General features: G+C 32.9%; 4 protein-coding genes and 2 pseudogenes across 5 annotated transcripts; 1 reads left to right on the top strand and 5 right to left on the bottom strand.

Moving 5' to 3' along the window:
* Positions 1 to 63: 63 nt before the first annotated feature.
* Positions 64 to 4,666, bottom strand: ABCI15 (trigalactosyldiacylglycerol2). 2 transcript variants are annotated; one of them, XM_018120317.2, is made up of 6 exons: positions 4,525 to 4,666; positions 3,336 to 3,983; positions 2,926 to 3,255; positions 2,290 to 2,405; positions 475 to 565; positions 64 to 362 (listed from the first exon to the last, which is right to left on the bottom strand). In XM_018120317.2, exons 2-6 carry the CDS (start codon positions 3,852 to 3,854, stop codon positions 270 to 272), a joined length of 1,149 nt encoding a protein of 382 aa, XP_017975806.1. In that variant the 5' UTR covers positions 3,855 to 3,983; positions 4,525 to 4,666; the 3' UTR covers positions 64 to 269. The 2 variants fall into 2 exon arrangements, with proteins under 2 accessions (XP_017975806.1, XP_017975807.1); XM_018120318.2 differs by lacking the exons at positions 64 to 362; positions 475 to 565 and adding an exon at positions 2,014 to 2,136.
* A 938-nt stretch (positions 4,667 to 5,604) lies between these two features.
* On the bottom strand, positions 5,605 to 7,382 carry LOC18602439 (Ribosomal L38e protein family). The gene is made up of 3 exons (XM_007033818.3): positions 7,257 to 7,382; positions 6,077 to 6,260; positions 5,605 to 5,830 (listed from the first exon to the last, which is right to left on the bottom strand). The coding sequence occupies exons 1-3, from the start codon at positions 7,257 to 7,259 to the stop codon at positions 5,808 to 5,810; spliced, it is 210 nt and encodes a 69-aa protein (XP_007033880.1). The 5' UTR covers positions 7,260 to 7,382; the 3' UTR covers positions 5,605 to 5,807.
* Positions 7,383 to 8,250: 868 nt separating this feature from the next.
* Positions 8,251 to 10,619, bottom strand: LOC148763328 (GDSL esterase/lipase 7-like). The gene is made up of 5 exons (XM_088805783.1): positions 10,298 to 10,619; positions 9,844 to 9,974; positions 9,343 to 9,579; positions 8,863 to 9,115; positions 8,251 to 8,468 (listed from the first exon to the last, which is right to left on the bottom strand). The coding sequence occupies exons 1-5, from the start codon at positions 10,617 to 10,619 to the stop codon at positions 8,251 to 8,253; spliced, it is 1,161 nt and encodes a 386-aa protein (XP_088661909.1).
* Positions 10,620 to 11,748: 1,129 nt separating this feature from the next.
* Positions 11,749 to 14,458, top strand: LOC18602437 (pentatricopeptide repeat-containing protein At5g16860-like; annotated as a pseudogene).
* Positions 14,459 to 14,804: 346 nt separating this feature from the next.
* On the bottom strand, positions 14,805 to 17,250 carry LOC148763327 (GDSL esterase/lipase 7-like). The gene is made up of 5 exons (XM_088805782.1): positions 16,929 to 17,250; positions 16,295 to 16,425; positions 15,791 to 16,027; positions 15,307 to 15,559; positions 14,805 to 15,022 (listed from the first exon to the last, which is right to left on the bottom strand). The coding sequence occupies exons 1-5, from the start codon at positions 17,248 to 17,250 to the stop codon at positions 14,805 to 14,807; spliced, it is 1,161 nt and encodes a 386-aa protein (XP_088661908.1).
* A 4,184-nt stretch (positions 17,251 to 21,434) lies between these two features.
* LOC148763326 (protein SHORT-ROOT pseudogene) lies at positions 21,435 to 23,239 on the bottom strand (annotated as a pseudogene).
* Positions 23,240 to 26,369: the final 3,130 nt, after the last annotated feature.

Genomic DNA, 26,369 nt, shown 5'->3' with positions numbered 1-26,369 from the left:
TTTGGTATCAGCAACTGTTGCTAAAAGCCATTGCTACTACTAATTGAGGCAGTGCAAAAACAATTGACAAAATTTAATTTGCATTTCCAGCAGATGAAGGTATGCAACAAATACCTCAAGCATCAAGATTTTCCAAGAAATTGCAATGGAACATAAAGAGTACACAACAGAAGCCCCACTTGAAGTTCTCCCCCTATAATAATGGAAAAGACAAACCAGTTTTGAGTTTGGACTTGTCTAATGAGTTACCATGTGGTTTTTATTTGTCTTCACAACAACCTGCTGAGAGACTTGATAAGTGATTTCAGATTCTTTCTTGTAGACTCATCACCCGTGAATCCCAGTATATCAGAACTTATATTCTGCAATGGTGAATGAAGAGAGAGGCAGGACAGGTGTGAATTTATGATTTAATAAAACAATCAAATTGTATCTGTTAAACGGAATGCTAGTAGCTGGTAAGTAAAATCTTACCTCGATATTCTTCAAAGTAAAAATCAGAGTATAAATTGATTTTTGAATCAATTCGGTGTTCTCAGGGGTTATAATGGATGAGTGCACCTTTCTGCACAGAAAAGGAATACATAGTTGTATGGTTATAAATTTGAGAGGAGGAAGAGTGCAGCCAAGACAAAAATCAAGGGGCCATGTCTTATTTTCCAGATGAAGCAAGTGCTCTTTGCTTCCATCACACCATAATTAGAAACTTACATCTTATTTGCTACTCCAAATTCAAAGTTTCGCAAACAAGCAGTCAGGGTCTTGCATCACTTCATGGCACAATATCTACAATTGCAGTTAACTGTAGGAGTAAAGGTAGATAGCTTTGTAGCTGGAGGTCAAGCACATAGTCCTTTGGTTTTATGGAACTACTGAGGCTGACGAACATAAGGTGGTGGCTTGAAATAATTAAGAATCAGGGTTGATGGTGGTAGTAATATAATGTTAGTTGTTCATTGCAGAGGTACAATCATAAATACAGTCCATACCATGACATGGAGGTGGAAAATGACAAAGTAAATATAAGAATTAACATCATTGTGTGATGTATTTTTAAATATTACCCATAAACTAAAAAGCATGAAGCACTAGTTAAAGTTTTATCTAAAAAATAAACTTTTATCAATTGATGCTATAGAGATGACAAAAATATTCATCAATTATATACTTTGAAGTTTCATAATATTTTCTTAATATAAGGTACAAATGGCAAAGATTCAAGTGCCAATGCCTGGACAAAGCACACAACAGTGAAGAGCTGAGGAAAAGTTGCATTTTGGCTCAACCGATCCAGCCAGAGACTTAGGCATCAGATTTCAGGTAGCATGTGGCAACAGTCTTATGGCACGTAGAGCTGTGCAAAAGCCGATTAAAATTGACCGAATTTAAGTTGGTTAATTCGGTTAAAATGGCTAACTTGGTTAAGGGAGTCAATTCGGTTAAGTCAATTTGATTCGGTTAAAAATTTAAGACAACTTGCTTTGCTTACATTTGCAATTATTTATCCATTATATTGTAATATAACAGTGTGTATATTAATTAACCACACCAAGCTTGATCTTAAAAGAATTATATGGTCCTCTAATAACATACATGTAATTCATCTGAAAGAAACTTGAATGGCCTTCCTTGACATATAGATACTCCCTTGATATATAGAAAACTAATTGACTTTCTAGCTATAAAAGAAGTTTTGTTGTCCACTACTACTACTACTACTACTATTTATAAGTGAGGAATGAAAAAGTAATAAAGAAATTAAAGGCAAAGAATACCCTAAACTCCAACAATGTTAATCTTTTGTTTAATTTAGATTTTGAAAATTAAAAATTTGATGAAAAAGGGGTGTACATACTTTCATTAATCATTATAATAACTTGAAAAATTAAGAACTTCAAATAATAGTTTTGGTCTTTAATTTGGAAAAATGGGCTTGAAAAAATGAAAACAAGAAAAATGGGCTTGAGAGCATTCAAGCTGAATGTGGGCCCCCCTTGACAATAAACTTGAAAATTATTTAAAATAATTCATATATTATTTTAACCATTAGAATGTTGGCCCTCCTTGACAATAAATCCTGTCTCCATTTGTGTACATGGGTAAGCTGACACTATATCTCACAAGGAGGTTTGAAGCCTGGTGTAGCACAAATAAAGCATGAAACAAATTTCATGAGCTTTTGAGTGGGATCCTTTATCTTAAACAATTCTAAATTATAAGCATGTGAGAGTAACTCCTTCTGGCAAGAACATATAACAAATTATAACCAAGGAAGAATAGAGAAATCACCTCAAATCCTCAGATGCTTGTGTTAGACTTCTGGTCAAATTCTCAATCTCCTTAAGCAGACCACTATCACGAAACTCAGATAACAAAGGTTGAACATCTTCGGCCATGGCTTCAATCTGAAACATCACTACATCAATCCAAAATTCTGAGCATGAGAATCCATTAAAACTTCAGTTTGAAATGTTTCCAGTCGGTTAGAGAGCAAGGAAACACAGAAATATACAAGGAAATCAAACAATGATTCGACCAATTTCCAAGATCTAATTCAAGAAGGAAATTCCAAAACAACACGATCATAAATTCCAAACAACGGTCTCCACTTGAAATCACTAATATGATCTGAAAACTTTTACATTTTTCTAGTTTTTTCTATAGGGGAGTGGCCTGGTAAAGCAAATACGAAGAAAGTTCTTTGTTATAATTAACTCCACCCTAATTGGTTTTAATGCTAACATAACAATGTTAAGCTAATATTTTGCCTTTTTTTCTGATCCCTTCCCTACCAACAGAACTCACCAAAAAATTATTAATGTAGCAGATACCATTCACTTCGTTTTTGGCTTAATAGTTCAGCAATACAGATTAGAAAGAGAAATCTTAACAATAACACATAAAATGTAATAAGGCATGCCACACCTTTGTGAGCAGGGGCTTTGCATCCTGAATAACAGCAGCAACCCGTTCAGCAAGTGAATAGGTGTTGATAATACCAATTTCCTCCATTTGACGAGCAAGACGGGTGACTATCCCCACCAATGCATCCAAACTTACCCCTTGTTCTCCCTTTATCTTTTGCCTATCACATACAATTAGGCCTTCCTTAAGACAGTCTGGGTTGAGAGGTCCCACTGAAGGTGATGGAATTGGATCCCGTGGCGTGATGTCAATCAAAGTTTCCATCAGAAGACCAGATTGGTTCACCTCAATCAGTGAATTTCGAGGTATAAAAATCTTATCATCTTCGACCTATGAATGATGGCAGCAATGTTGGTGCATATACAAAACTAAACAAAATATTACAGCAAAATCATTATATTGAAATATACCTCAACAACTGCTTCTATACTTTTCAAGGAGGGATTAACACGAACAACATTGCCTACAGTCACTCCTCTAATCCTTACAGGTGTTCCAGTGCAAATACCAGATGCTTGAGCAAATTCAAACACCGCCAGATACTTCCGGAATTTAGAACGTATCTGAAACCCCCTCAACCAAGCAAGACTAAGTGCAAGAAGCACTGTACCTGACACAAGAAACAACCCAACCCCACCTTCCCAAATGCTTTTACGACCAAAGCCAAAATCACTAAGTGGACGCAATGTTTGCCTCCAAATATTCTGAGGAACATCTAAAACAACTGCAAGTGGATTCTTTTGCTCTGAAGAAGCAGTTGGTGGGGTATTCTCAGTATTGGCAGACATAGCTCTAACTTTTGCCAACCTTGTTCTTGGTTTTGGTGGCAGATATGGCAAAGTTTTCAGAAAAGAATGTGGGATGGTGGTCAAAGTGGAAGATAGCAAAGAGGGGCATGTTGAAATCTTGACTAATGTATTTCCGACCATTTTTGCAAAATTTGAAGCTAAAGGCTATGAATACTACACAGTCCAAAATGCAATCAATACTTTAGCTAAATTCAGAATGAAACAAAACCAATTCTCTCTAAATCTTCAGCGGGTAAGACTTCCATATAACTGAAAAGACAACACAAATGATATTCCATCAGATAAAAGAAAAATCCATTTCTTTGAATAAAACAAAGATGCACTTGCATTAAATATTTAAAATACCATCAATTACGCTGGAAAAAAAAGGAAAATCAGGCCAGTGACTATTAAAAGTTCCATTAAACTCCATTTCAATTAAAAAAAAATTAAGAAGGAAAAACGTAGCTTGGAGTTGAAAAAAACAACTCAAGTTTCTATTATATTCAATTCACTGTGGTTTAACGGGAAAAACAAGTAAAGAAATCCAAAAAAGTGAAAATATTAAAATCCTAAGTACTGAAAAGAAAATTCATCAATTTTCTTCGACAGTACAATTACGAGCCACTATACGTGTAGTTCATATCAACTCAGTTCACTAATACTAACCTAACATTTCACAGAGAGAAGCAAAAGAAAAGTTAAATTTTAAACATTCAAAGTTGAAATTTCTTTCCATATTCTTGAAAATTTTCTCTGTAACCAAACAGCTTAAGAAAAGATTAAGGTTTCTTGAGTAATGAGTGAGTACCTTCTGGAGCTGGCTAGGGTTTTTCCCTTCACGAATCGGAGGATCGAATCGGAGGCAGCAACTCCGACATTTTATTGGAAATGAAAAAGCACAAAAGAAGTTTGAGAAATTTCAACGTTTTTAATTTATTTTTTAAATAATAAAAAAGGAAAAAAAGGAAATGTCACTAATCAGTCCTCGTTTCATTGGCTTTTATGAAATTTCGGGGGTAAATTCGTAATAAAAAGTATTAATAAGCACATGCAAAATGTGATATGCTATACTACTAGTCGACCGTTCTACATTTGGGTTAGACATATTCATGGGTTGGGTTTGAGCAGGAAATTTGAGGCCCGGCCAGCCCAATATTATTATAATAATTAATAAAAAATTAATTTTTATTTTTATTTAAATTTAAAATTTAAATTATTAAAAATGTTAAATATGAAAAATATTTGTACAATTTTAATGATAAAAATAATTTAAATGAATGCTTTAAGTGTCGATTAAGGCCCACGCAGTTCGACTCATCGACACCTTTAATTAGAGTATGAATATTAAGTAGGCCATTTTTCAATTTTCAGTACTCGGTTATATTCTTATTTTATTAATAATGAAAGATTTGAAAAGAAAATTACCTAAAATAGGAGGAAACTTATTGAATTTTACAAGTACTTCTATAAAAATTTTATGAAACTTTGATTTCCTACTTTTCTTGTTATGACCATTTTGTTAACTAAACAAAATTTTAAAACAATAAAAAATAAGAAAAGAATGATTATTCCATTCCTCCAATTAAACCTATTAATTTGATAAATCAACAAACAACCATTTTTAATACCAAATTTAATGATTTTCTCATAATAATATATTGTCATTTATATAACATTATCTCATGCTCCTGTAATAATTTTTGAACTAAAAAAATTAAAAAATCTGACTTGTTCATGTTTATTACTCTTCCATCCAAGCAATTCAAAGAGGGTAAGAAAATATATTTAGAATTGATAAAGGTACAACTCCAGACTTAAGATGTGCTCCGAATACTTGAGGCAGGAGGAGAAGCTAATACAGAATTCATGTTCTCATAGAAACGGGAAATAAGAGAAACAAAAGCACAAAAAACATTCATTAACTGTCAAAAAGTGCATATCATCCTATCATCCATAAAAACACCAAATAAATATCCATTACAGAAACTCTTGGCTGTTGCAAAATGGCATGGAATTCAATAAACCAAAAATCAAAATCTAGCTTTCATGGCCTAGTTGTAATTGGGTGACAGACTTGGAGAAGTCATATTTTCACAGGTCTTGGACGCTCAAACCTGCAAACAAGAAAAGAATGAGGAATTTGGTCAATACCAAGAACCTTAGGATGTTACAAACATGATAAGACAGAGGAACACTAGGGTCAATAATAATGATGCTGGTGTGACAATAATGAGAGAATAGTTTGTTTTTGCTACATATCTAGCATCAAATTATTATACATTGTGTTTGTCCATTTCAAATAAGGATGCTGGTTCGATCAAAAAAATAAAAGTAGGCTCCTCCATCATGTATGATTTTACCTGGAGGAAGAGACTGCTTCAACTTGTCAGCCTTCTCAGCATCAGAGACACAAAGTGTGTACAAGTACTTGGAGCAGCGGACCTTGAACTTGACAACATCTTTGCTCTTCTTGATTTTTACAGAGCGTGCATCTTTCCTTCTGGCGGTGAGAAGGAAGTCCTTGATCTCATGAATTTGCTTAGGCTGTGCACCACAACATTAAAAACATTCATTTAACATAGAAACTTAGAAAATAGCGAAGAAATCACAACCATACAAGCTGAAAAGGTGACACTGCCAAGCCAATAAACAACTCAAAGAGTAAGGGCAACACATATTGCAACTAAAAGATTCTGAAAACTGCACACATATTCTATAACAAAGAAAACATATCATAACTTAACAAGGGTGCAATGAAACATATCCAAATATTTCACCTTCTCCTGCCTACAAACACACTTCATTAACCCCAAACAGCTATTCTATTAAAAGTTTTTCTCATTATTTTGGCAAGTAACACGTTGACAATGAAATCTCAACATAAATTGACATAAGACAATGGATTATATTATATATCATCCCAAATTCCTAAGATGCACCAACTAATTGGAGAAAATCACAAGAAAGCATTCAACAGCAAAAGAGTGAGTCATGATAAAAGGCAAACAACTTATCAGATAATTAAAATTTATTGAGCTATCAGACCACATTCGGAATCTGAAAAATTTTAACACAAAAAAAAATTTTAATTAACATATTAAGTTCCCGCAACCCACCCCATCTAAACATCTTTGCTATAATGTGACTAAAATGTTTTGTAGACGCACCAGAATTAAACAGACTACATGAACAATATTCAGATATCTACTGAAAGAACTACTTATCACAATCTCTAGAACTCTTCCGACAAAGCCCAAACCCTTATTTTTTTTTCTCCTTTTAAAGTACATAATCCAAACTCATTCACAGTTATCTTTATAATCACCATTTAAAGTTTAAACCCAACCTCACTAAGAAAGCAAAATGAGAAAAACTGTTACAAGGAAGCCAATAACAGAATAATAAAAGCAATTCCAGGTAAAAGAAACACATAAACGAAGATCTAAAGCATAAATAATCCTCACTAGGAGGCATAGAACATGAAAAGGAAAACAACTTCAGAGATCTAAAGAGATCATTGAAGAAAACAAATGCCTTTACCATTTTTGTTTGACGTTTTTTGGAGAGCTTCTTCACTCTGCAGAAACGGCACGCTCCAAACCCTGGTTTCTAGGGTTATTGGATTATATAGAGGCAGATAACAAAACCCTACTGAATTTCCCCCACGTTGCCCGTTTTATCCTCGATCAATTGCCGATATGACGTTAGTGTCCTATTCATGAGCTGGACCCTGGACCTGGATCTGAATGGATCCATTCATTACTATTTCGATCAAAGAGGTTCTAATATTAAGCCTATTGGGCCATATCGTCGTGATGATTAGAAGCAAAGAAGATAATGGGTTCAATTCAAACAAGGGAAAGTTGGGCCTAGGAACTAAGGCCTTGATACTGAGAATTAGGTTTGGGCTAAATTCAATTGGAAAAATAATTGTCAATATCAATTATAATTGGGAATATGGGACCAGTACTTGCAATGCGTTTTGATGTAATCCTTGATTTCCTATTATACTGAGAGAAGGAATGAAAGAAAAAAAATATATCTATATCTATATATATATTATTTTTGACATAAATATTTTTTTTTTAAATTCGCTTGGTAGCTATTTCTTATTCATGTGTGCAAGTTAGATGATCTCATCAAGTGTGGTGACATTTTATTTGACCATCTTTCACATTTTTATTAATTAAAAGATATGTTAATAGATTTTTTTTGATATAATGGTTTGAATTAAGTTAATATACGAAATTAAAATTCGGGTATCACCATAGACCTTCTTTAATACAAATATTACATTAAATATTTTTTTAAATATAGGAACCAAATAGGATATTATCCTTATGAACAAATAATACTACTACCAATCAGTACCGTTAGTGCTCTAACGAAAAGGAAAATGAATCCAATTCCCTTTTTTTTTATTGGTTACAAACAAGTAAAAACCATGCTTCTATGTGGTTTTGTATGACATCGTGAAACCAATGACACGCATCAACTGAATTGGTTACAAACAAGTAACCAAGTGTTCACATAATTAAGCTTGCATCAACTGAATCAAATTGATGGGGGAGCAAACAGAGGAATCCTTCAACAGACGCCTGGCCCATAGGAAATGCATGCTTTCACTGGGGTGGAATGGATCAAAGAATACACGACTCTTTCTATCTTCGCATGGTGCAACATTTTGAGCGCAAGGAAGAATCCTAGCTCCGTTCCTATCAACGCAACAAGAAGAGTTTACATCCTTAAATCCTGCATACAAAATTATACAAATAGAGTTTGTAAGCTATATCAAAACAATAAAAATCAAAGACATAGTTTTCGCTATTTGTGCTCAGTTTTCAAGGATTAGAGAGTTTGATCCAGCTTTATCTTCTTTTACTCAAATTCAGCTTAAAAAATAATCGAGTGGACTTAGCCCGATTCAATTAGCTTAAAGAATTTGATTTTAAAATTTAAGTAAAACTTAAATGTCACTTGAGTCGAGTATTATTACAAAATTCAAAGTCAACTCAAATCATTATTTCAACTTGGTTTGACAACGAATGAATTGAGCTTAAGTATTGTTAAGAATCAATATAAAATAGCTCTTAAAAGTAACTTAACTTATTTACATTTTTAATCATTTTAAATAATTTTTACTTACCATATAATGCAGGCGACACATATACATCTTGAAAAATTTTGTAAAGGTCTCCAAGAACGAACTTTGATCCCGAAAGAGTGGATTGCCACTTTGTTAACGAATTGGAAATGAGCTTATTGTATATAGATATACGCTCATTCACTTCTTCAACACATGATGTTGTGTGATTTTTTGTATTTATATTAAATGGTTGGCACCCTAACGGAGACACGTTGTTCACCAAAAATTTGCGAACACCAAGCTTATATAATCTCTGCATTGAAAACAAATTCACAAGTTTTACATGTGATTTAACATTATGATTCACATTTTAATAATAAAAAATAGTAAAGTATTCGACAATTTGATCATTTGGAAATACTCTTAAAAAAAATTCATAAAATTATTATGTTCATATTATTTGTGAGTAGTTGAATAATTAAAAATAAATAAAAAGAGCATTACTCTTTTAAGAATTTGATGAATACTTCAAAGATTTACCTGCAATTGCTGAAAAAGCTCTTCAACAAGTACTTCGGCATATTTATCTGGAGAGTTTTTCGATGTTGAAGTTTCATAGGTAAGCCCTAAGTCATTGCTCGCAGTATGGATGAAAAAAACAGACTTGGAGAGGTATTCAGTGAAACTTTCTGTGCTGCTAAATGAACTCTTCAAATCCTTCAAGGTTGTGTTCTCAAACAAGTCTACTTGTTGGAAGAAGTTGAGCACATTCATATGCTGTGTGGTGTAGGAAAATTTGCAAAATGCTATAAGTTAGTGAACTTATCAAGTGAATATAGGAAAATTTGATACTTATTATACGTATATGGTTAATTTTCACCTAGTAAAAACATTTTAATTGAATTTGAGTACTTTATCTCAAATTTTCTTAAACCTATTATAATTGATAGAATCATATTGTCAAGACTAAAATTAAATTCAATTTTAACAAGATGAATAAAATCATCTATAAAATTATATTAATGTAGCAAGGTATTTTACCATAGAGCGTCCATTTTCAGAAAGAATCCCAGAGGAACCAGAGGCATAGTTCACGCCAGTCCGAGTTGTTTTCTTGTCTGCCTCAGACATACCCAAAATTGGTGGTGGGTATTGAAAACCACCCACTGTAGCTGCATTATTAAATATATAAAACAATTTAGTTAATATTACATTTCACGTTCAAAGTTTTTGCTAGAGTGGATATTTATATAATAAATAATGGAGGTTTATTAGAAAATGGATTCTCACCCAATAAATCATTGCTCAGATTAAAAAAAAAAAAGCAAGATATGAAGTCAGAAGGAATGAAGAATTCTCTATGCTAGGGTGCATGTTTAAAGAATAAAATTTTAGAAACTTATTCCCAAAACATGAGATAATATGATATTATGTTAAACTAAGTACTAATATATATTGAAAATAATAGTAAATGGTGTTAAAGTTTTTGTCATACCAATGAAATCTACTACGATTCTACCATTGGTGGCACGACCAGTAGGTTTTCCATCAAAATCAATTCCAAATGGTAGATAATTTGCTACAGCAGAATGGGGCAAGAAATTGTTGTTCCCATCGTCCACGTAGGAGTCTCCAAATACGTAAAGAGCTGGCAAATCAATTTTGATATCCCCAAGGGACAGATATTGCAAAAGAGACTGTTGGTTAATGTTGAATGGTGGTACTTCAAGAACATCTCCAACACCAAACGAGAATAGTTGTAATAAATGAAAGAAGATGAAAACACAAACAGAGATAGGGCGACCAAGCTTAGCCATGATTATAGCTCAAAAGTATGTAAAGAAACAACTTTCCCACTTTGCTATATTGAAATGATAGGTTGATTTGAATTTTGTGTAGAATTATGTGATTTCTTTGTTGATATTTATATGAAGTTTTTCTAGTGTTTTGTTATAAATTCCAACTAGATTAATGTATAAATTTGGAACTTGACAGCATCTTGAATGTCGGTTAATTATGAGCTGGAAGTGTTAAAGAAGTATAAAATATTTTAACAAATTAAATTAGCGTATTACTATTTGTCAATATGCTTTTTGTTATGATGAAATGGATATCAACTAATACCGTTATTTCTTTCAACTATTTTAATTCTAAATTTTTAGATAATTAAAAATGGTAAACGTAATAAATTGTTTTTTTAACTTCTTAGTCTTCCAACTAAAATCTCTAAAATTAATGCACAACACATGGGTTGCCATAGTTGGGCAATCATGGAATTAAATATATTCTGAAGTTAAATATTGTGTTATGATATAGAAAATGAGCTTTTGTCATATTAAAACAGTGAGAATTTATGTCACTTTTACACTCCAATTCAAAAAAAGATTATAGCATAAAGATTGTTAGACTTGAGCAATACAGGGGTATTTGAAATATGTCATAAAATTGAACTTAGGATTATAAATAGGACAAAGATATAGCTTGAGTACAAAGTTATATTTCCTCTCTTATACATCATCTTTATACAAAATAAAATTTTCAATCTTGTTCGGCCTGATTAGGTTGGTGATTGATCGGATTGGGCCATTAGGTGCAGGGAGTCGAGAGAGGAGAGGAAGGAGAAGGGAGTTATGGAAGGAAAGAATTTTTATTTAATTTTTTTTTGTTTTTCGTTTTTTCAAAAAGTTAAAATTTATTTGTTAAAAATTTTACTTTTATTATTTTTTTAAAAAAATGTATAACGTATGGTAATCATTTATGTCTTACATAATATTACTTACGTTGCTTTATTCTACTGTCATTTTCTATTATTTTTATCATTTACTAATCTTGGGTTTAAACCTTAGCATATAGAAATTGTTCCAACCGGTTCCTTATGGAGCCCAACTAGTTGACCTTTGTCTTCTATCCTAAACATCAAGATTGCACTAATGTTGTAAATAAATTTTACGCCTTCCTTTGACTTCAATAAGCTCAAAGAAGTGCCCACTTTATCTCGTCAACCTAAGGATCACAAACTCAACAAACAATGGTCACTTCGCGGACACCCTCAACATCTACTCTCCAATGTTACACAACTCTAATGTTCATGGAAACAGCTTTACTTTCCCATTACTCTTCAAGGCATGCGCAGCCCTCACTTCTCTTCGTGACGGCACAAAGCTCCACGCCCAGGTGCTTCAACTTGGTTTCATACACGACATCTTCGTACAAACATCTCTTCTCCTCATGTGCTCTAAACGCTTTGATTTAGTCTCTGCTCGCAATGTGCTCGACGAAATGCTTTCGAGAAATGTTATTTCTTGGAACTCTATGATTTCTGTTTATTGTCGTGGTTTCCGTGTAACGAAAGCAATAAAGTTGTTGAAAGTAATGTGGGTTCTTAGTTTTGAACTAAGTGCTTCCACCTGCTTGCGCCAATCTTTAACTAGGCTTATTAATGCACTGTTGCGTATTTAAACTTGGATTGCTACCATGTGAGGTTCCTTTAGCGAATTCGCTGATGAATGTGTATGTTAAATTTGGTTTTATCGATGGAGCTCGTTCCGTTTTTGATACTATGGATGAAAGATCGATCCTTTCATGGACTACTATTTTTGGTGGCTATGAAAATGTTGGGAATGTTGGGGAAGCATTCAATCTCTTTAGTAGAATGAGAAAAGTGGGGGGTGTTAGTTAGGATATGGTGCTGTTCGTTAAGATCATTGCAGGTTGTGTACAAGCAGGGAATTTGCCATTAGCATCATCAATTCATTCTTTTGTTTTGAAATGTGTATATGATGGATAACTTGGTTCTTAACATGTATGCAAAATGCGGTGACATTGGCTCTGCTCGAAGAGTATTTGCAATGGTAGATAAGAAATGTATTTGCTTGTGGACATCCATTATTGCTGCATATACTCAGTTTGGTTACCCTGCTAAAGCATTGGATTTATTCAAGAGGTTATGCAGAACCGGGCTCAACCCAAATGAAGCAACCTTTGCCACTATATACTCTCTGCCTGTGCTGATTTGGGATCACCAAGTTTGGGGAAGGAGATAGAGCATTATGTGAAACCAAATGGTTTTGCATCAAATCAGCAGGTCCAGACCTCATCGATTCACATGGACTGCAAATGTGGAATTGTGGAGAAGGTAGAAGAAGTATTTGCAGAAGTTTTACATAAGGACTTAGGTGTTTGGAGTTCAATGATAAATGGTTATGCAATTCATGGCTTGGGAAATGAGGCTTTGAACCTATTTCATCAGATGCAAATAACTGAAACTTTCAGCCTAGATCATGTTGTTTTCACAAGCATATTATTGGCTTGCAGTCATTCGGGGTTGGTGGAGGATGGATTCAAGTATTTCAAAGACATGAAAAGGGTTTACAGAATAGAACCTAGTATAGAGCATTATACTTGCATGGTCGATCTTCTTGGTAGAGCTGGTCACTTTGACTTGGCCCTGAAAACCATCCAAGAGATTCCTGTGCAGGTACAAGCTCAAGTATGGGCTCGATTGCTTAGTGCATGCAGGAAATATTGCAATGTTGATCTTGGAGAATATATAGCCAGGAAGTTGTTAGATTTGAATCCTGGAAACACCAGTAATCATGTTTTGATGTCTAATTTATATACATCTGGGGGTAAGTGGAAGGAAGCAACTATAACAAGAAGCATGTTGAGGAATAGAGGATTGATTAAAGAACCTGGTTGGAGCCAGGTTCAGATCATGTTTTTGTTGCTGGAGATAGATCACATAATTGGTCTGCTGATATCTATAAAAGGTTGGATGAGTTTAACATTAAACTTAAGGAAGCTGGGTGCATTGCCGAAATAGATATGGTGTTTCATGACTTGGAAAACGAAGAAAAAGAGGAGGCTCTGGAGGTTCATATTGAAAGATTGGCTGTAGCGTGGGGACCAATCAGCACTGACGTGGGAACCACTCTAACAATCATAAAGAACCTTTAAACTTGTGGTGATTATCACTGTTTTTGAAGTTTACCTCCAAGGTTAGAGGCAGGCATCTTATTGTAAGAGATGGTCAACGCTTCCACCATTTTCAGTCTGGCTCCTGTTCATGCAAGGATTTCTGGTGATTTTACTTCACTTTTGCTGTTTGAAACTATCTACTATTGTCACAAAAAGATCATGTTCTTTTTTGCTCAGAGGGCATCAAGCTATTCAGTGGACATGCATTGACTATGTAGGGATGGCTCATTTATAGTCATTTGGTCTTAAAGGGAAAAAAATTTAAGCATCATGAATTTCTGTGTAAGTATTTATGCATTATAACCTGTCCAATTACGGGTATTGCTCTTCCAAAATTAAATCTGCATAGCTTATATGTTACTCTTGCACTTTGGTTTGGCTGACGTCCAACTTCTAATAATTAGGTTTTGGTTCTTACGGTGTTGCTGTGTAAAGATCTCAGAAGCCCCCCTTTAGGTGCAAATTTAGAATATAGGCCTTTAGTATTGCAACAGAGACTTTTGTTAATGTTTAATGTTTGTACTCCATAACCAAATGAGAACGATCGAAAATGAAAGAAGATGGAAACACGAACATATATGAAGCAACTTATTTATGATTAGCTTAAATTACAATAGGAAAAGGACTCCCTATTTGATATTGAAATTATATTGGAATTATATGTTATGGTTTATATGAATTTAGGGGATATTTTTGCTAAGTTTTTCTAGTCTCTTTTATAGATTCCAATTGGATTGTTTAAATTGTTGCAAACGACCATTTTGCCAGTAGATACGATATGATGGGGAGATGGTAATATATCAACTGTAAAATATATACATCTTTCAAGAAATATTTTGATATGGAGAAGAAACATGTTGAAAAAAGAGGTATAATACGAACTATACAAATGATGGGGACTCAAAAAATCAACTGTAATAAGAACAACTTCAATAGTTGTTGGCATGCATAATTGGTTGCATCTTTATGGTTTTGGATGATATCATGAAACCAATGCCATGCGTAGTAATCAAGTGTTCACATAATTAAGCTTGCATCAACTGAATCAAATTGATGGGGGAGCAAACAGAGGAATCCTTCAACAGACGCCTGGCCCATAGGAAATGCATGCTTTCACTGGGGTGGAATGGATCAAAGAATACACGACCCTGTCTATCTTCGCATGGTGCAGCATTTGGAGCGCAAGCTTGAATCCTAGTCCCGTTACTATCAAAGCAACAAGAAGTGTTTACATCTTTAAATCCTGCATACAAAATAATACAAATAGAGTTTGTAAGCTATATCAAAAAAATAAAAATCTAAGACAGTTTTTGTTATTTGTGCTAAGTTTTAGGATTCAAATAAACCTTAAAATGCCACTTGAGTTGATTATTATCACAAAATTTGATCTCGACTCAAATCATTATTTGAACTTGGTTCGATAATGAATAAATTGAGCTTAAGATTTTTAAGAATTAATATGGAATAGCTTTGAAAAGTAATTTCACTCATTTATATTTTTTGTCACTTCAAATATTTTTAACTTACCGTATGATGCAGGCGATGCATAGACGTCTTGAAAAATCTTGTAAAGATCTCCAACAATGAACTTAGATCCCGAAAGAGTGGATTGTAACTTTGTTAGTGAATTGGAAAGAAGTTTGTTGTATATAGATATACGCTCATTCACTTCTTCAACACATGATGTTGTGTGATTTTTTGCATTTATGTTAAATGGTTGGCACCCTAATGGAGACACGTTGTTCACCAAAAATTTACGTGCACCAAGCTTATACAATCTCTGCATTAAAAGCAAACTCACAAGTGTTACATGTGGATTCACATTGTTATTGAAATTTGGCTAATAAAAAAAAAAGTAAAGTATCTGACCATATGATTATCTAGAGATACTCATAGAAAAAGTATTCATAAAATTGTTATATTCATGCTATTTTTGAGTAGTTTAACAATTAAAAATTGAATAAACGAGAACTATTCTTTTAAGAATTTGATGATTATTTTTAAAATTTACCTGCAGCTGCTTAGAAAGCTCTTCAACGAGCAATTCAGCATATTTATCTGGAGAGTATTTCGGCGTTGCAGTTTCATAGGTAAGCCCTAAGTCATTGCTCGCAATATGGATAAAAAAAACAGACTTGGAGAGGTATTTAGTGAAACTTTCTTTGCTACTAAATGAACTCTTCAAATCCTTCAAGGTTGCGTTCTCAAACAAGTCTACTTGTTGGAAGAAGTTGAGCACATTCATTTTCTACATAGAGTTGGAAAATTTGCAAAATGCTATATAGTTAGTGAACTCATCAAGTGAATATAGGATGATTTGATAATTACCACAAGTATATGGTTAATTGTCACCTAGCAAAAACATTTTAATTGAATTTGAGTATTTTTTATCATAAATTTTCTTAAACCTTTATAATTGATAGAATCATGTTGTCAAGATTAAAATTAAATGCAATTTTAACAAGATTGATAAAATCATCTATAAAAAAAATATTAATATTTCAACGTATTTTACCAAAAAACGTCCATTTTCCGAAAGAATCTCAGAAGAACCAGAAACATAGTTCAAGCCAGTTCGAGTTGTTTTTCTGTCTGCCTCCGACATACTCAAAATTGGGGGTGGGTATTGAAAACCAGCCAGTGTAGCTGCATTATTAAATATAGAAAAAAAGTTATTTATGATATATATGTTACATTGCACATCGAAAGTTTTTGTTAAATGGGATATTTATATAATAAAGAATGGAGGTTTATTAGAAAATGGATTATTACCCAATAAACTGTTGGTCAGATTAAAAGAAATGCAAGATATGAAGTCAGAACGAATTAAGAATTCTCTAGGATAGGGTGCATGTTTAAAGAATAAAATTTTAAAAAATTGTTTTCAAAATATTGAAATGATCAAAGTAATTAACTACATTAAGTTTGTGTATCTTTGTTGAAATGGTAATTAAGTTGAAAGTACATATCTAATAAAAATAATATGAAACATATGAGTATATGGCTCATTGTGATTGGTACTCAATCTCTTTATTAGAAAGAATAAGGTTCAAATCCTCTCATTTTTCCAATTAAAAAAAGAAAATAGAATGACTATGTATTAAAATATATTGAAATAATAGTAAATGGTGTTAAAGTTTTTGTCATGCCAACGAAATCTACTACGGTTCTACCATTGGTGGCACGACCAGTAGGTTTTCCGTCAAAATCAATTCCAAATGGTAGATAATTTGCTACAGCAGAATGGGGCAAAAAATTGTTGTTCCCATTGTCCACGTAGGAGTCTCCAAATACGTAAAGAGCTGGCAAATCAATTTTGATATCCCCAAGGTACAGATATTGCAAAAGAGACTGTTGGTTAATGTTGAACGTTGGTACTTCAAGAACATCTCCAACACCATATGAGAATAGTTGCAATAAATGAAAGAAGACGAAAACACAAACAGAGATAGGGCAACCAAGCTTAGCCATGATTATAGCTCATAACTATGAAAAGAAACAACTTTCCCACTTTACTATATGTTTGAATGATAGGTTAATTTGGATTTTGTGTAGAATTATGTGATTTCTTTGTTGATATTTATATTAAGTTTTTCTAGTGTTTTGTTATAAATTCCAACTAAATTAATGTATAAATTTTGATCATGATTGAATATGGGTTAGTTATGATCTGGAAGTACTAAAGAAGTATAACATGTTTTAACAAACTAAATTATAGTACTACTATTTGTTAATAAGCTTTCGTTGCGATGAATTGGATATCAACTAATCCCGTTATTATTTTTAATAATTTTACTGCTAAATTTTAAGATAGTTAAAAAGGGTAAATATAGCAATTTTTGTCTTGTAACAAATTTGCAAATCAAAGTATTAATCATCAAAACAGTTATACAAAATATTTCTGAAGTTAAGTCTTGTCTTTTGGCATAGAAAATGAGCTTGTGTCATATTAAAGAGTAAGAATTTGTATGACTTTTACACTCCCACCCAAAAAAAAAAAAAATCATATAGTTTATCAGGTTTAAGCAATAGAAAACAATTTGATGTATAGCACCCTTTTATAGGATACTAAAAAGGTAATATTCTCTGTGTTCTACTTCATTATACAAAATTAAATGTACACTTTCTAAAATAATAGAAAATATAATGCAAGAGATTTTTCGTATATTTTTCATTTTTACTCTTTAAAAATTACCCAAAGGGTAACTTTAAAGAAATCTATAATAAGATGCTAAGAGGTAAGACGGTAGAAATAGTTGGCTTTTGTTTCTACAATATAACAATAAATTATTTTAGAGTTAAATCCATAAAAAATATATGTTGTTAACTTATGTAAAACACATTTCTTGTATGATAAAGTAGTAATTCAAACTGGGCTAAGCTTGTGAGCTTGGGCAGGCCCCAGACCTATGGACAACTTTACATCAATACTCAAATATATAAAAAAACAAGGATAAAACTAATGGTTATAAATAAACTTAAACTTTTAAGAAATCAATGCAATATTAAATCACTTATACCTAAGTCAAACTGAATATATTATGATATAATTTGAAAATGACAAGACACCATATATAGTTCCTCTACTTTTGATAGGATAAATCAAAAGGTTTTCTCTTCTTTTCTCTCTCTTTTTTTTTTTTTGTTCAAATTTCTCTTCTCTCCTTTGATATAGATGTCGGCCTCTTAGGCGTATTTGAAATAGACTTATCTCCTTGGCATTGACTTGTTATCCCTCACAAAGTCTTCAATCATTTGCAAACTTTTGTGTGAAGAAGAAGGTAATATTGCAAAAAAAAAGAAAAAAAAGAAATCCATAATTGGCGAAATGATGAGCGAAGTATCATAGAAATGATGAACAGCGAAGGTCTTATCTAAATCTAGAAAAGTTGTTTTCCACTACTTAATGTTGGACTAAAGTGAGAACACCAGAATGGTAACTAAAGGCAAATATGCTGTTCAAGTCACTAGACACAAAGGCAAACATGGGATTTGGTTGGTATTCTTATGTTTGCCACCAAGGTCTCTTCTTGGCCCCCTCCTTTTTCTTTATGTCAATTTTTTTCCCCTTTATGTGATATACTCATCATCTTTATACAAGCACTTCTCTGGTTTAACATTAATTTCCAATAGGTTAATATTGAATTAATTTGTTGATTGCAAAACTTTGGGTATATAATCTTCATAATAATTCAATGGTTTAAATTTATTAACATCAAGTTTAATAAATTATCATCAATTATCTAAACTTTCCAATTCATCAATTATCATTGTTCGCATGTTTTTTTCTCTCCATCTGTTAAGTTTTTTTTTTCTAAAAAACAATTAATACATTTTAATACCAATGTAATTTTATAATCAATATTTTTATACACATTAAGATATGTATATTTGTATAAATATATATACACGTTTATATAACGTATATGTATTTAAGAAATAGGATATATAGATGGATAGATGGAGGGTTTGCTCTCCATTTGTCTTTGAAAAACCATCCAACCTATATCATAAGGGACAGGCGATGGCAAAAACATGTTGGGATGAGGATTTTTCCTATTGTTAATACAACGAAGAGAGGAAAGTGGAAATAATTTATATCTGAATATTTGGCTTCATTGCGTGTACATATTAAAGAGTTGGGTTTCAATTTCTTCCCATAGAAAGAAAGTACAGTTGAAAAACTTAGCCTAATGGCTTGGTGTACCATGTACGTTACCAATTAAGAAATGGGATAGGTGGGAATAATTAATTGTTTATCAATTGAATTGAAAACTGATAATTAAGTGCAGGTTGATATTATTGGGTAGCGGTGCAGGCTTAATCACACAAGCTGATTCTTTTTGATCTTCTGAAACGCCACAAGCTGAATGGATTCGACTCAAAAGAATATACTCAAAATCAACTTGCTTATTCTCAACTTGACCTTTCCTTATCAATAATTTGAACAGTAAAATGACTCAACTTTGAGAGTGTTTTAATATTCGAGCTCAAACTTTGTCGACTTTTTTTTGTCTTTTAAGCATATTTAGAGTGAAATTCAACTATAACATATAAACCAAAGTCTCAAATTGCCATTGAGTTTGAGCTTGAGGTTGTTTTTTTTTTTTTTTAATATTATTGTTATAAATCTACAGCTAGATTGCATTCTATTAGAGTACCCTAGCCATGTAAACATATATAAGAAGCTAGAAATATTTTTCCCCGCCTAATTTGGTAAGTTATTTTGAATGAAATAATTAATGATATAAAACCTAAAATTTAGGAGTAATTAATTAATTGCATCATAAGTCATGATTATTCCATAATGTTTCATTTTCATTCTTGACTTAAAAACTAATTTTTTTCGTTCAACACTTTTTAATTTATTTTAAATCCATCTATTCATTAACATGTCATTAAAAAATGGATAAAATTTTTCATGTTGTGCTCGGAGGGTATAAATTTTGTTTGTATTCTAATGATGATTATGCTTATGATCATCTGAAACTGATATATTATATTTATGATTATTTAAAATAGATATAAATATATACATAAAAATATTATGCTAATGATCACTCAAACCTATATCCGTACAATAATTCATTCAAATTGTTATTATGTTATAATACATAAACATATTATGTTTATGCAAAGTGATAACATTTTATTATTCCTTTTAACACTTTTATCACAATTTTTTATCCCACTTGATATGGTAATTGGCAAAAGTTTATTGCTTTTGAATATGCATTTACTAATTGCTTGACTTTCTTATAAATTGATAAATTTTACATTTAAATTTATCTAACAAATCTGTCAAATCTAATAAGATAAGAAAAAATTATGGCAAAAATATATTAAGGGCAAAGTAACATTACCCAACAAAAGAGGCATATTCTAAAGCGCAAAAACTGACTAATAAACAGCCCAAAAACAAGATGTTAATCATTCCTGCCAAAAGCATTAAGAATATATGTTTTTCAATAATCAGCTTTCAATTCTCACTTTATGTGGATTTTCTTTAACTTTATACTTTGTTCATTTTGGTGATTAACCAATTGTTGGTTTTCTTCTCTTCAATGTGCTAATTCGATATTGATATGATGATGGCTATATTTGATTGTGATTATAATATACATATTTCTCATTTCAAAAAATTTTGTACACTGAAGTCTGATAAATTTCTTTCATGTAACAATATTCCATAATAGAACTTCAAAATTTTCTTTTGATTTCCTTGATTTGCAGCCAACTTCAATTACATGATTAGTTAATGCTAAAGAATTGCTCAGCCTTATATAAGGTCTAGTAATTCCTAGGTTTAAATACCATGTAAAAGAATACATTACCCTTAATCTCGAAACAGTAATTCTCATTTTTCTTCTTTGGGCTTCCCCCCCACCCTGTCTCTCCCCAAAAGAGGGAGAAAGGGAGTAGGATGAGAATGAGATTGGCATGCAACAAATGCTAAATCTATATGTGCAATGGGTGTGGAGATGGGGATGATAGAAATAGTCCATAAAAGCCCTCTATATAAGAAAGAAATTGGGATGATATAGATATGGTTCATATTAATTTCACCTATTAAGATATATATGGAAGTTATTTTTTTCTTGCAAAATCTGAGAAGAAAGGGATGAAGAGGAAGGAAATACAGGGAGCAATCCAAATTGGAATTGGAAGTAGTACTGGGGATATGTCATAGAGTTGACAGAGGCACAAATGCAAACACCTTCAAACAAGAATAATGATCTAAAGCAGAAAAAGAAACATCACAAACTCCAAAGCATAAAGCTGAAGAAGAAAAGTCGACATAAGATAAAATACAAGCATGCATATATGAATGAGAAGAAGATATATAAGAAAAGTGAACTCCATCTGCATGTTTTCATTGCTTCCAAACTCGTGCATAAATGCAGCGCAAAAGGCTTCACTTTTTCAGAACATGTGGAATCCATGGTTGCTAATTTGGCCCAATTTCTAGGGTTTCCATGCTGATGCCCATACTACGGCTTCATCTTTCCATGTTAAGTAAAGTCCTGTTTCATCTTGGTGTGGTTGTGCAAGCGCCCATCCGGCTCTGTACCTTTTTAGCAATGCCTTGACATCATCGACGACGTCGTCGCTGAATCCAACCGGTGAAAAAGCCTCCTTGAGCCTGTCAGACCATTGGCTCCCTTTCTCCCTTCTCTCACACTCTCCTGCAGTACTATCTTCCCCTTCGTCACAAGCCAAAACCCTAACTATGCTCCTTGAACACTCCCTCTCCAGCATCAGCTTCTCATTGCTGGTTGGGGCAAAGCTCTCCTCAAGCATCTCGAAGTACAATGTATAAAATCTTAGGCATTCTTCGAAGCACGTGACAAAGTCATATCGGGTGCTTGAAAAATCTGCTTCTTCCTCGACAACCGTCACGACTTTAGGCCCAAGGGATTGGAACATCTGGATCACGGCTCCTCTTTCCTCCACTGCAACTCTTCTCAAGGCCCCGATGCAATTCACCGCGACGGCTTCATCCTCAAGAACACCGAGTGCCTCCTTTGTGAGTTCGCCCAAGTGATTCGGCCCACTTATTACATTAAACTCGAAAGGCACACCCATTAACCTAGCAAACTTCTCCATTCTCTGGCGTATTTCCTTCATGACCGACCTTACAATATTAGCTGTAACCACGACAGTGAGCTTTAAGTGTGGTGTCTCATCGTTTCTCGTGGCCAAAGCTTCTAGCAAAGTAGGCCATTGAGTGCAAAGGGTATTGCTTATATCGATGATGTGAAGTTTGGCCTCCCCATCTAAGGCCTCCAAAATTGCACCATTCGCAGCTACATGACCAAAAGTAGTCCATGGACTTACCTCTTGGAACTTAAGGATTAACTTCCTAGCTGAATCAAAGGAGTGGCTCTTTTCCGCTACCGAAGTTAGGGTTCTGTAGCATCGTTGCCCCGATTCGGTGGCCTTGCAAAAGAGTGCCTGCAAGAAATAAGATGCTAGTTTCTGGTCACAGTCTCCATAAGGGGAAGCGAGCTCGTTTAACATCCACAGAAGGTGATGGATTTTGGTAGAATCCTTGTCGGAGATGGCTCTAGCGCATTCCCTTAGGAGCCTTGAGGCCCATTTGTTACCCGTGGCACAAGGCTCGCCGGAGTCTGATGAACGGCTGGTTGATGTGTGGCTATTTTGGGGCTGAATACTGTTGGTGTTGTGCATGTCTACCGCTACTGACCATTGCTCTGCTGCTTGGACGGGAAGAGTTGTGCGCCCGCTCCTCCTTTTTGAGTGAAGAGAGTAATTATGTCCATCAATTGGGGAGGCCCCCTTTGACTCCTTAGGCACCTTTGCAGAACTCAATTTCATTTGAGTTCACAAATGGCCATGTACAAAAGCTATGTTTTAGAATGCCCTTATTATTATATTTGGTGGTCATTGTCCTACTATTTTATTACTATTTCTTTGTATTTGCTTGAGTATCATATAAAATATTAATATTTCAAGGTATATATAATATCTTTTTGGAGTTAAGCTGTAGTTATAAGCAAGTATATGCTTCTTCTATGCAACTTCCACTACAAATTTTAATCTCCTCTCTCTTTATATATATACGAAACAGAGTGAGTTATTAGTAATAAAATAATGTCAAATATTCTTGTGGCTTCTAGTGTTTGTTTCTTATTGTTTTAATAAACTATACATGGCATGATTGGCAGAAATGCAAAGAAATAATGTTCTACATAACACACAACTATTTAGCTATGTCTAAAATTAATTTATACTGTTTTATAAGAACAAAACATTTAAAACAAGGTTCCAAGACCCACAGTGGGGTCAAACTAAGAAGGACAAGTATCTATTGGTTCTGAAAGAAAAAAAAAATTGCATTAATTTAGCTGAATTAATAAGCCATGGGGTCTTGTTTCCGGAGACAAGAGTTTCTCCAATTCAAGCAATCTTGTTTCTGGTTAGTCCATTATGTATCAAAACAATCCTCACAGAGCGGGGCATTGTAACGTTTTCTTCAACATAGAAATATACACACTATATATATCTATATATATGTATGTATGTATGTGTAGGATGACGAGTCCTACTTAGGTATCCCGGACGTCTAAATTGCCTATGACATGAGTAATTAAATAAGGTAATTGAAATAATTAGATTAAGATTTCTGACTAATTACAAACTTGACTATACCTAGAACTAGGTAGAGATGTTTTACTTCTTTGGCAATTAATCTCCATTGATATGGTTTTTGGCCATTGTCACCGGTGGTATCATAGAATTTCAATGCATCCAGGGTTTGCATATGTATTCGATCAAGTTGATGTCATCATAGTTATTAACATTTGGGGTGGTTTGAAAGGAATAAAACATTTATTCTCAGAAATATAATATGTCCACGGAATCCCTATTTCCCCATAGGAACTGCACGATGCTAAAAGGAAGCTAACAAACAACATATTTTCTTTTGCTAATACGAACAAGGAGGTGATGGTAAATGCTATAGTATACTTGATGTAGACAAGATTATTGTCACTTTAATCTGATAAGATTTTACCTAATCTAGCTATGTCAACTTTACTACTAGCTAGTACAAGGACTCCCTCATGTAGATAAAGTTTTGTGCCTTCTCTCTTACAATGTACATCATAATTATTGTTTTACCAATACCAACACTCTTGTTATTATTATTTATAAAAATCATTTAATTTTATGATATAACGATGAAAATGTATGGTGGTTTTTTGACGTTTCATTGGTTAGAATTTTAGTATCGAGTTTGAAGTTTGGAACAGGAAAAGTGAGATTTATAAGGTGGGAATAATGGCTACAACCTCATTATGCAGCTGAAAATCATATGAATATATATAAGAACTTCTAGCTTGAACCAGCGTAGAGCCGGTCTGTCTTTGAATGCTTAGGTATGTGGGTGATGATAATGTATGAGAGCTATACCTCTATAGGGAGACTAAGAAAAGGAGGAGGGATATTTCCATGGGGTAACCTAATCACTTAATTAAATTAAAAAAAAAATGAAGGTGTGTTGCCCAAGAGAAGGTTGGAAATTCTCATTCTTCTGCCACCAATGCATGCTACATACTAAATAACAATTATAGATTTCAATTGAAAATTATGTACATAATAATTCTTAATAAAGGTTTGGAGTAGGAATGTGCAGTGCACTCAGGATATAACTCATGCCGTAAAGCATTGTTAATAATTATTTAGTAACCATTACAATAATCACTTACCCCTTTCCAGAACATCTTCAAAAAATATGTCAACATGTCTTTTGTTATGTTCTATTCTCAGTTCTTGATATATTTTCATGTCAATTCAATCCCTCTCAGATTTGTTAAAATCCTTGACTTAGTCCAAAATCGCATGCGATTGCTAGTTGCAAGTGGCACCTCATTGTCACAACTCATTATAAGCACTTAAAATTAGTATTTGAGAATAAAAATAGTAAGTTTGGGAAGATTAAATTATCATTAATATATCACTTGTTTAATACTCTATGTTTACTTGTAAAGGGAAATCTTAGCGTCTCATTGAAGCAATATTGTATATAGTTCGATTTCTTGACATCGCATAAAATAAAAATAAAAAATCGATAAGTAATTGATTTAATCATTAAATTCGATTATTTCGAAACAAATGATTTTGAATTTTAGATTTATTGATAGCTCTAATTATTAACATTAATATCAAATGTATAATTTTTGTAATAATATAACATATCTTGTGATTTTAAATCGAGAGACTAAATAATCTATTTATTTAGTTAACCAAGTAATTCTCTTTGCGGGGTTCTATAGGGCTAAAGTTTACTTTGAGTTATGGTTGGGTGCAAGTTTGTAATATTTTAAGTATGAGGAATGATGGGATTAATAATATTTATTAGTATACCTAGTTATCGAGGTTTTATATGAAGATTAAAGATTAAAAAAAGAAGAAAAGGGGGTCCGGGAGGTGAATAAACCAATTTAAATGGTATCAAAATGAAGCTTATTCCAAACTAATGATTAGACAAGAAGACAAGGTAAGAGGTTCCTGTTTTTTCTATCCAATCATTGGAGAGCTGTCTTTGCCTCAGCCTCCTTAACTTTTTATCTTTTTTCTTCATTTTCTTTCTTTGAAAAATATGCTGGATGATGATGATTTTTATGTCGATTCCATTCATGTGGTCCTATATTTTGCAGCCTTGCTTGTCTGCATCTGTGTTTCTCACACATCATTTTTTTGTTTGATTTGTAAACATTATAAACAACAAGTGATGTTCAACAATTTTAGAGAATTTTTCCACTGCATTATAGGGTTCACACTAGATCATCTTTTCTTTTGATGAATCGTTTAATTGGTTGGTTGGGATAGCTAGTAAGGTAATTAAACCAATCAGTAACTAAAAATACTTATCCTAATCAGGTTTCCCTCATTATCATTTATATGATTACTATTTTTTATATTGTTTTTAGTTCCCATAACAATACTTTCATCAGTCTCAAATTGGGTATTCATATATATATATATATGTAGTTTCAACACTTTTTTTTCCCTTTGGCATATAAACATTTAGTTTGATGCTAAATGTATTATATCTTTTACTAAAA

This window comes from Theobroma cacao, chromosome 4 (assembly GCF_053813885.1).
Source record: "Theobroma cacao isolate CCN51 chromosome 4, ASM5381388v1, whole genome shotgun sequence".
Lineage (NCBI taxonomy): Eukaryota > Viridiplantae > Streptophyta > Magnoliopsida > Malvales > Malvaceae > Theobroma > Theobroma cacao.
This window is presented reverse-complemented; position numbering and strand designations above follow the sequence as displayed.